The sequence below is a fragment of the Euprymna scolopes genome, chromosome 17 (assembly GCF_053919585.1).
Source record: "Euprymna scolopes isolate OS-2025 chromosome 17, ASM5391958v1, whole genome shotgun sequence".
In the NCBI taxonomy this organism is placed as follows: Eukaryota; Metazoa; Mollusca; class Cephalopoda; order Sepiida; family Sepiolidae; genus Euprymna; species Euprymna scolopes.
In genome coordinates, this window is record NC_136498.1 from 77,828,469 (window position 1) to 77,840,733 (window position 12,265).

The 12,265-nt window shown below is 32.1% G+C and overlaps 1 protein-coding gene across 2 annotated transcripts in view; it reads left to right on the forward strand.

Moving 5' to 3' along the window:
* The window catches only part of LOC145296810 (potassium voltage-gated channel protein Shaw-like), a 365,571-nt gene extending 354,179 nt beyond the window's left edge, over positions 1-11,392 (forward strand). For both annotated transcript variants that reach the window (XM_080142895.1, XM_080142894.1), the window contains one exon: positions 10,234-11,392. In XM_080142895.1, the coding sequence (XP_079999021.1) occupies positions 10,234-11,313 (1,080 nt within the window). In that variant the 3' untranslated portion in view covers positions 11,314-11,392. The remainder of the gene's footprint in view (positions 1-10,233) is intronic.
* Positions 11,393-12,265: the final 873 nt, after the last annotated feature.

Here is a 12,265-nt window from a genome sequence, read left to right on the forward strand (position 1 = left end):
AAAAAATATGATACAAAAATTAGTACAACGATTGGATTCTATTATGTTGATTATTCAGTGTCTATTCTGATCTCTGGACTTATTTTCACAACGTTTCGGCCGATGTAACTTCCAACCGCATCTTATTGAACTATGGAAATCTATATGAAATTTCGAACCAAACAATTTGTTTAATCCGCGTAGGTAGATTGTTATTGTTTCGTCATCCATGACACGGCAGTAGTTTTAAGTATTTTTTTAATTATACTCTTTATTAGTGCCACCATTGAACCTTCATCCTACAGAAGATTGTCACTTGAAACCGATTGTTACAGAACACCTTTATTCCTTGCAGTACGTGTCTATGTGGACATCGGCCGCAACGTTGTGAAGATAATCATTTAAAAGTGCTTGTAAGACTTTTAATAATAAATGTGCTCCAATTAGTTTATTTCTCCCTTCGAATGTTAATACCTCAGAATTATCCCGATTGACAGTAAAATCCTGTCTGTTCACTGTCAACGTCTCTATATGACGACAGATTTTCGATGTTCTATGCTGATAGCTTTTTTTATCGAACTGTTTGCCTTTGAAATTCTCTCCCTATTACCTGTTTTTTTTTTCTCGATCAAACATAAACGAACAGAAAACTCAAAGAAAAAAATGTTTCTCTAGTAACAATTTTTTTCATCACATCCTTTGCTTTATCTCCTATGAAACCATTATTTTACTCTGAAATTTAGGAAGGTTCTTGTTTAAAAAAGCATTCGTTGTTATACAGAAATTTGTATTAGTGAAAAATATTTTATTATTTTGGGAAATCATACAATGCCGTTTTTTTTTTTGTTTTTTTACATTTTGATTGACGCCCTCATATGAAGTAAATACACTTCTATATGGAAATACTAGCAGGATGACCCAGCGTTGGCCGGAATTGAATGAGGAAACGAATGTTTCACAATTCCATATTTTCATTGCTATTGAAATCGATGAAATTGGCTATTTTTCAATCAAACCGATTGATTGCTTGCTCTAATTGGGGACCCATCGCGGTGCTTACACGATATATTATAGTCTACATTGCACTGTAGAGAACCTACTGTTTATTTTATAAAATTATTTTTATATATAACGGCTTGAATTAAAGTTTAAAATGCAAAAGTCAAGCATCATGATTCAGTTGTGCTCTACGCAAAAACATTCATTTCAAACGCGCCCCTGTCATATCAAAGACTATATTGTTGTTTTTATATGTATGTTTATGCGGTGATAATGGCTTGAATTGAAGTAAAAATGAAAAGTCAAGTATCATTGCGCAATTGTGCTTTAAGCAGAAACACTCATTTCGAAGGCGCCACTGTCATATCAAAGAACTTATTGTTGATTTTTATATCAAGCCTTTCGGCTTGTGTGGTAATAAAACTTCTCGAATTCACTTGTGATGCAAAGTGTGTAAAGTGTTATCTTTGGTCAAACTCGCCTGTTTCTTCTTTCACTGGATTATTTCGATTATCGATTATCGATTATCGATACTTCTCGAAGACATTTTGATATAAAATTTATCATAGAACATTGCTAGGCATATAAAGTAGATTCAACTTTTTCCGAGTTCATAAGGTAAGAACTCACACGCACACGCAGACGAAGTTCCTTTTATATAAGAGTAGATATCAATATAGATACAAGACTTTTAATTTGTTAAAAACAAGCAAAAGTTATAGCTCGAGACTAGAATGATTGAATGTGATCATTGTGTGATCATTTTTTGCATTAAATACTAACCCTATTAATCTCTATTAATCACTAGTTGTGTATCAAAAATACCATAATACTTAGTTCGCTGCATCGTATCATAACAAAGGCCCATACAAAATTTCAGATAAGCCTGGTTGTTTATATATATATATGTGTGTGTGTGTGTGTGTGTGTGTGTGTGTGTGTGTGTGTGTGTGTGTGTGTGTGTGTGTGTGTGTGTGTGCGTGTGTGTGTAAAACCCGTAGATTTAGCTTTAATATAATATATTAGGAGTGGATCATGAACGATTTTAATAGTCATGTGTATATGTCCATACTATTATTACTAAGCTCTACTCAAACACACACACACACAAAATCAAACACACACACACACACACACACACACACACACACATATATATATATATATATATATATATATATATATATATATATATATATATCGTCGTCGGTCAATTCTTCGTATCCGATAATTTCAGTTTCCTCTTCCCTCAATGTTTGGATCGCAGATGGCTTTTCAGACCAATCTGGGCGAAGGCAAGCAATGCTTGGCAGGGGGCGTTGTTTTTCAGCACGATTTTTTCTTGCCTGCCTCTTGATCTCCACCAGTCTTCTTCTTTCTGCCTCGTATCCTTTGGTACCATGTCTGATGGATTGGCACCACAGGCACCGATCCTGAGATGTTGTTTCCCAAATCCGGTGTTTTTTAGGATGGATTTGAGTTGGTACTTATATCGCAGTAGAGGGCGACCGATAGGTCTTTTTCCTGTGGCTAGCTCCAAGTACAGGGTTTGTTGAGGGAATTTGTTTTCATCCATTCCGAGGATATTCCCCAACCAACGGAGTCTGTGGTGGTGGCCTCGATACTGCAGCTGTTTGCTCTCTCAAGAATGCTTGTGTTGGTTACATAGTCGTACCATTTGATGTTCAGAATAGCTCGAAGTTTTTGTTGGTGGAATTTTTCGAGTTTAATGAGATCACTTTGGTATATAGTTCAGGTCTCACACCCATACAGAAGCGTAGGTATAACAATCGCGTGGTATACCATGAGTTTAGTTTTTATTGAAAGATGTTTATTATTGAAGACGCGCTTCGTCAGTTTATAGTATATATATATATATATATATATATATATATATATATATATATATTAATTTTATTTATACAAACATTAATGGCTACATATGTGCATACATGTTTCTGTAATCACCCACGTTGGGGGATTACGTCTTCAGGCCAAGAATTACCTTCAAAAGTGACATTTCCACCAAATACATTTTTCTATTTCGTTTATCAAGTTAAAAATACAACCTGGGTGGGAGTCAAAAAAAACAAAAACGGTAAAAGGATGAGTGAGGTCTTTGAAGATGATAAACATCTTTTTTCTTTTCCCCTTCCCCCATCTAACCTAACTTTTGGCTTTTTATGGCATAGGGTACTTGAGAGTTTAGTTTCCTTGTCTTAGAGTCTGTAAGTTAATAACCTTAGCTATGGTCAACCAAGTACTGACCGGTGCCTTTTTAATCTACCTCCACCCACACATACACGCAACACACACATAACACATCCATACACAGACACTGCCAACACACACATACACACATTAATCCATATATTCAAAAGCGAATCCATGCTGAACGCTCTTTGTTTTATTTACTGAAACTAGACAATGATTCTGAAACTACGTAGAAGATAAAGTAAAAGTTACATTAAGGTAAATAAAAAATAAATAAATAAAAATAAAATATATAAATAAATAAATAAATAAATAAAAAATAAATAAAAAATATAATAAAAAATAAAAAAATAAATAAATAAGAATAAAAATAAAATTAAAATTAAATTAAAACAAATAAACCAACAAAATGTGAATAAATATAAACCCGAAAGTTATCTAAACCCCACATGTACCTATATGCGTGTATCAATACACTTATAAATGTCTACACTTATCTACACCCGTGCATATATACACACACACATTACAGACATACAGAGACAAATAATAGTATTTTTCTTTACTTATGTAGCGTGGTAACTTCTTCGTATATGCAATATTATGCTACCCGACTACAGACGGGTGTATATATATATATATATATATATATATACATACATATATATATATATATATATATATATATATACATACACAAACACACACATACATACATACATAAATATATACATATATATATATATACATATACACATACATACATATAAACACACACACAACAGACATACATATACATACCCACACATACATACATATATAACATATATATAAACAACATTCGGACATCCATACATTTTTGTAATCTATATTGTTACAACGATTCTATACGAGGCAGCCTATTCTAATAGTTCAGAAATATACGTGTGTATACATACATCTACATACAATAGACACAGAGACACATCCACATACAAACATACACACAGATATATAGATACAGATATATATATATATATAAACATACAAACATACATGCAATACGTAAAATACACTTATATATCCAAAGTCACACAAATATAGACATATATATATATATATATATATATACATGTATACATGTACCGTGCCACCAAATGATACATCTAAAGTAGAAACAGACATGAATACATTTACTATATAAATTCACTTTTTCTATCAAATTCCACACGTCTAGTTATGTTTCATGGCCCCATCCGCTTGTTACACTTTCCTAAGTTGTAGGTTTTTACCATAAAAATTGACACTACGTAAAAATTTATATTGAATTCAGCATGAAGTTCATAGGGTTATCCTCATATTTAACAAAGATTCTTTCGATGGTAAGGCAGATATACATAAGATGTATCACGATACAATAATAATATATAATAACATATGACAGAAATCAGAGTATTTAGGTTATACAAACCGAGTATATAAGCTTATATATTGTAGTACTTACCTTCATCTTTGTTTATTCACTCTAATACCCTTATTCCCTTCTCTTCCATTCACCCTTCATTCCTTACTTTCTTTCATCTATTTATTTCTTCATTTTTTTTTTTTTATATATTAATAAATTATTTTTCCTACCCGGGTATATAAAGATCATATATCCATACATGCACACACCCAAAAATATCCATATGCATACATTATTACGAGCTTCACTCAAAACGATCTATTACTCATTTAGTTCAAATATACCTTCATACAGGTACTTATTTCGGTTAGTAATACCATAACTGCTCGATGAAGTAGAATATTAAGTGACTTACGTAACCCATATGGGTATGATTATAGTTGCGACCTCACTTATCCTCTTTGTGGGGGGGTTATTTGATGGGGGTTAGTTGTACTTATAGCAGTTCCATTATCCTAATTTAGAGTTCCTTAAGTGCGTGTATTCTGAAATGTTTGCAGGATATAGCAGTTTCTTGTTTAATATTCAATAATTTTTCTCGGTCTTTAAACCTAGTTATCTCAAGTTTTTCTGATAAGCATAATAGACATGGTGAGTTCAATGAGTGGCAAGTATTGGCCCTTCTAATAATATTCCATTCTATACTAGGTGTTTTATTTTCTCTAACTAATTTTCAGTAATATAACGATAAGGAAGTGTCCTTTTCATATGTTTGATTATTCATCGAGCGTGTATGTCCATAGAATCTATTTTTGAAAGTCATTTGGGTACTCCCTATGTAGAATCTTTCGTCCCTTGGGTTCTCCACTGGGAATATCCTTGCTTGGTATACCACCGATGAGGTCAGACATTCATTTTTTATTGGGCATTCCTCAGGTTTTTTACAGTTACATTTATTCACCGCAGTGTTTGCACTAGTATTCTCCCCTTCTCTATTAGTCGTCTTTAAAATTCTTTCTATTATGCTTTTTTATAATCCTTTCCAAATTATCACTACAGCTATAACTTAATTTTAATGTATTTTTATTAAATATTTTATGTAATATATTATTTGGTGGGAAATGCTTATTAATAAGTTGTAAAAATTTTGCACCAAGTTTTGTTTTCAACATAATGTTAAAGGGGGTGTGAACCAAATAATTTTCCTACCACGATTTCTAGATCCATTTGTGCTAGTGTTATTTACTTTATATTTTATCTCTATGTCCTTATATCCACTATTTTTAAGCGCTGTTTTATAAATAGTTTTGCAATCATTGAAAGTTACTTCATTAGATGAATTGTTACTTATTCTACTTTCAATAGATAACGGTATATGTTTAATAATGGATTTAATATTTAATATAAAATATTACATATTACATAAAATATTACATATATTACATAAAATATTTAATAAAAATACATCATACCCATATGGGTTACGTAAGTCACTTAATATTCTACTTCATCGAGCAGTTATGGTATTACTAACCGAAATAAGTACCTGTATGAAGGTATATTTGAACTAAATGAGTAATAGATCGTTTTGAGTGAAGCTCGTAATAATGTATGCATATGGATATTTTTGGGTGTGTGCATGTATGGATATATGATCTTTATATACCCGGGTAGGAAAAATAATTTATTAATATAAAAAAAAAAAATGAAGAAATAAATAGATGAAAGAAAGTAAGGAATGAAGGGTGAATGGAAGAGAAGGGAATAAGGGTATTAGAGTGAATAAACAAAGATGAAGGTAAGTACTACAATATATAAGCTTATATACTCGGTTTGTATAACCTAAATACTCTGATTTCTGTCATATGTTATTATATATTATTATTGTATCGTGATACATCTTATGTATATCTGCCTTACCATCGAAAGAATCTTTGTTAAATATGAGGATAACCCTATGAACTTCATGCTGAATTCAATATAAATTTTTACGTAGTGTCAATTTTTATGGTAAAAACCTACAACTTAGGAAAGTGTAACAAGCGGATGGGGCCATGAAACATAACTAGACGTGTGGAATTTGATAGAAAAAGTGAATTTATAAAGTAAATGTATTCATGTCTGTTTCTACTTTAGATGTATCATTTGGTGGCACGGTACATGTATACATGTATATATATATATATATATATATGTCTATATTTGTGTGACTTTGGATATATAAGTGTATTTTACGTATTGCATGTATGTTTGTATGTTTATATATATATATATATCTGTATCTATATATCTGTGTGTATGTTTGTATGTGGATGTGTCTCTGTGTCTATTGTATGTAGATGTATGTATACACACGTATATTTCTGAACTATTAGAATAGGCTGCCTCGTATAGAATCGTTGTAACAATATAGATTACAAAAATGTATGGATGTCCGAATGTTGTTTATATATATGTTATATATGTATGTATGTGTGGGTATGTATATGTATGTCTGTTGTGTGTGTGTTTATATGTATGTATGTGTATATGTATATATATATGTATATATTTATGTATGTATGTGTGTGTTTGTGTATGTATATATATATATATATATATATATATATATATATATATATGTATGTATATATATATATATATATATATACACCCGTCTGTAGTCGGGTAGCATAATATTGCATATACGAAGAAGTTACCACGCTACATAAGTAAAGAAAAATACTATTATTTGTCTCTGTATGTCTGTAATGTGTGTGTGTATATATGCACGGGTGTAGATAAGTGTAGACATTTATAAGTGTATTGATACACGCATATAGGTACATGTGGGGTTTAGATAACTTTCGGGTTTATATTTATTCACATTTTGTTGGTTTATTTGTTTTAATTTAATTTTAATTTTATTTTTATTCTTATTTATTTATTTTTTTATTTTTTATTATATTTTTTATTTATTTTTTATTTATTTATTTATTTATTTATATATTTTATTTTTATTTATTTATTTTTTATTTACCTTAATGTAACTTTTACTTTATCTTCTACGTAGTTTCAGAATCATTGTCTAGTTTCAGTAAATAAAACAAAGAGCGTTCAGCATGGATTCGCTTTTGAATATATGGATTAATGTGTGTATGTGTGTGTTGGCAGTGTCTGTGTATGGATGTGTTATGTGTGTGTTGCGTGTATGTGTGGGTGGAGGTAGATTAAAAAGGCACCGGTCAGTACTTGGTTGACCATAGCTAAGGTTATTAACTTACAGACTCTAAGACAAGGAAACTAAACTCTCAAGTACCCTATGCCATAAAAAGCCAAAAGTTAGGTTAGATGGGGGAAGGGGAAAAGAAAAAAGATGTTTATCATCTTCAAAGACCTCACTCATCCTTTTACCGTTTTTGTTTTTTTTGACTCCCACCCAGGTTGTATTTTTAACTTGATAAACGAAATAGAAAAATGTATTTGGTGGAAATGTCACTTTTGAAGGTAATTCTTGGCCTGAAGACGTGATCCCCCAACGTGGGTGATTACAGAAACATGTATGCACATATGTAGCCATTAATGTTTGTATAAATAAAATTAATATACCTGCTCTGTTCACTCATTGAGCACTATTTTGGTAGACACATGTTGTTTCATTGGATGTACTTCTAGGAAACTAAACTCTACTGGCTATATATATATATATATATATATATATATATATATATATATATATATATATATATATATATATATATATATGCACTAGCGGCCAAAAATCTGGGACAGGTTTTTTTTCAATTTCTCCAGAACATTCGGGGGGGGGGTTACAACTAAACTTACACACATTAAACATATCTCTTATGTTGATACACTGTATTAATTACACTTTATTATAAAGGATAGAAAAAAAGTTATGAGCATTTCAATATTTTTTTTTATTAAAGTGGCCAAAACCATGGGACAAAGCAAAGAAAATAATTTATTGTGGACAGTGTAGTCAGTTTTATTCACTTTTCTAAGTACGAAAATGATGAATAAGTCGATTACGTCACTTTGCAGCCGGTTCTACCATCATTATGACACCTAAAATTGATGCTTCCGTCCAAAAACACAGTTATTAAACTTCATGGGGAAAACCATTCAATACGGACAATTGCTGATGACTTGAAGCTGTCAAAAAGTACAATTGGGAGAGTTATAAAAGATTTCAAGAATACTGGGAAAATTCTACCACCCAAGAAAAATGTCAGACCTCGAATAGACAAGATCGATTGATTAAGAAGATGGCACTGAACGATGGGTTTCAGACAGCTGCCAGCATTTCTCGTGAAATCAAAGCGTCTCATAAAACAGTATTAAGACACCTGAATGAAATTGGTCTGTTTGCGAGATCACCAGCAAAGAAACCGTTGATAAACAAGAGGAGCAAGAAACTCAGATTAATCTTTGCTCAAGAGCATGCGTTGTGGACGGATGATCTGTAGTAAAATGTATTTTTTTCTGATAAAAGTAAGTTTTATGTACATGGATCTGACAGGAAGAAATTTATAAGGAGGTTTACTGGCGAAAGATTTAATTTTTTAAAAATGCACGAAGAAAACGGTTAAGTTTGGTGGGGGTAGCGTAATGGTGTTTGGAATGAGTTTTTTGGCAGGAACGACTGATCTGGTCCGTCTAAATACCAGAGTTAATTGAACAATATACAAGAACTTCTGAATTCTGAGTGTGAAAATTCATCAAAATTCTGAGTGTGAAAACCCTATTTCCATGCAGGATAACGCCCCCTGCCACAAGGCTAAGGATGTAATGGAATTTTTGAACGAGAAAAATGTGGATGTTTTGGATTGGGTTCCTCAAAGTCCGGACCTAAACCCCATTGAAAACCTATGGTCTACTTTGAGGAACCGTGTGATTGCAAGAAACTCTATCAATACTGAAGATTTGTGGCTAAAACTTAAAGAAGAATGGTCGAAAGTTTCACGTGATGAATGTCGCAATCTCATTCAATCTTGGAGTAGAAGGTGCGCTGCAGTTATAGAAAATAAAGGCTTGTTCACTAGATATTAAATGTATGTCCACCAATTTTGGTATTTTGATGTTTTAATGTTATTCTTTTTAAATCTATTTTCTTTGTCCCATGGCTTTGGCCACTTTAATTTCAGAAAAATATTTGAAATGCTCATAACTTTTTCTATCCTTTATAATGAAGTGTAATTAATACAGTGTATCAACATCAGAGATATGTTTAATGTGTGTAAGTTTAGTTATAAGCCCTCCCCCCGAATGTTCTGGAGAAATTGAAAAAAAACTAAACTGACCCAGATTTTTGGCCGCTAGTGTATATATATGAAAGTGAAATTTACATATATATATACGTAGTTTCTTGTATTTTTAGCACCATTTTTAAAAGCAAAAAAACACACTCTCCCCATGTCCCAACTGAAAACCAAAAAATGATTCCGACCTAGTAGTGCCCAAGTGATCTATATATATATATATATATAGATATATATATATATATGCGTGTGTGTGTGCGTGTGCGCGCGTGTGTGCGCGTATATATATATATATATATATATATATATATATATATATATATATATATATATATATATATATACATTTACAGTTCTAATAATAATCTTATTTCTTTTCTTTCTTTTCTTTTATAGATATACGGCATTACCTCATTCCTGTTTGTAGTTATGTCAATTCTGGGATTCTGCCTGGAGACGTTACCACAAGTCCGCGGACCAACCAACATCACACGACAGTGTAACGGAGAGACACGCGAAACCCTGAAAGTGATGCAGTCACATGACGCCTTAAACGTCATAGACGTCATTTGTACCATTTTCTTTACCTTAGAACTGATCGCACGCTTTATCTTCGCGCCGCATAAGTTTAAATTCGTTCGATCATTGATGAATATCATCGATCTTCTAGCCCTGGTACCGCTCTACGTGCAAGTAATTCTCCATTCTACAGACCCTGAATTCTGCTATCTAAACGAACGCCTCGTCATGGAAATTATGTTTATTTTGCGTATCATACGTATGTTTCGCATTTTCCATTTGGTTAAGCATTATCAAGCTCTAAAAATTTTAGTGTATGCCATGAAGGCAAGTATTCAAGAATTGCTTATGTTGGCTATTTTTATGATCATCGCAATGCTTGTATTTGCGACTATGATTTACTATGCAGAGCGCAAAGACGCGACTAACGCTAGTGATTCCTTCAATACAATCCCTATGGGATTCTGGTGGGCTATAATCACCATGACTACAGTGGGTTACGGAGACGTGTACCCGACTTCGACAATCGGTTACATCGTCGGCGCTGGATGCGCACTTAGTGGAGTGCTTCTCGTCGCACTCACTATTCCGGTAATTTCCAACAATTTCACTCTTTTTTACACCCACGTCAGATCACGCTCGAGCGAAAGGCGAATCAGCCGCTCCTTCGAGGGCAGCAATGACATTCACGAGTTACAAGAGATCACCAACACCGGCCACGACCGGCGTTCCTCCAACTCTTCCGTCGTCCTGGAGACGTTCATGAACGGCAAGGTGGCCGTCCACAGTCTCAGCAAAGCGAACAGTCCGTTCTACGCGACATTCCCTTACGCCGATCACACGTCCCTGTCAGATACCGTCATGGAAGACGAAATCGACTCTGACCGAACGATAAGTCGAGATAGTTCGTTTCGCAATCTAGGTCGGAAGGATTCAACAACAGAAGCTCATTTATGATAATGGACCAAACATAATTCCCTTCTACTTCTTTTTATTTTTTGAAATAAAAAAAAAATATACCAGTGACAAAGACAAATATATTTAATATTGATTTTTAAACTTCCAAAAAGAATTTGGAAGAAAGCAAAAGAAAAAAAAAAACCTCTCAAAATGTTTATTTTCTTTTTTCAAACGAGGGTCGCTTTTTTTTTTTTTTTTTCTTTTTTACTTTTTTTTTTTTTTTCAATTTTTACACTTTTTATCTTATTTTTATTTATGAAATGGTTTATTCTTTATCATTTTCTTTTTACAACCGGGAGTTCTTATTTAACTCCAACGCCAACAATTTAGATCATTCCAAACAAAAACAAAAAGGTCGAATATTGTTTGTTTTTGAGATTTTTGTGTCGACAAAATTACAACCAGTTTTATTTATTTTTCTTATTATTAGTGGCCAAATCCGGCGATATCATAGAATACGGACAGTTGCATAAAGTCATCAACTCCATATTATCATATTTTATTTTATTTTGAAAATAAAGTATAATATTATCTATGTTAAAGCCAGTCGATGCCAACGCAAACCTCACTATATTATTGTAATTAAAAAAAAACTAACACAAAACTGATATCATTTTTAGATTTCTTTACTCGAGCAAAGTTGCGTTTCATATTCGTATATTGATTTATTTCTAATTCCATTCTCGAAAAAACGGACAGGTAGATAAACATACATACATAATATACATACATATATATATATATATATATATATATATATATATATATATATATATATATATATAATTTTGATCATTTTAGAATATGAAATCGAAATATTAAAATGGCGAATTAGTTTGGAGAATATCGCCCATGAATAATTTTTTCTCTCAAAATCGATTTTGACACAAATTTCGCCAAAATCCAAAAGGAATTTGAATAAGTGTTTATTTTAGTTAAATTCGAATAG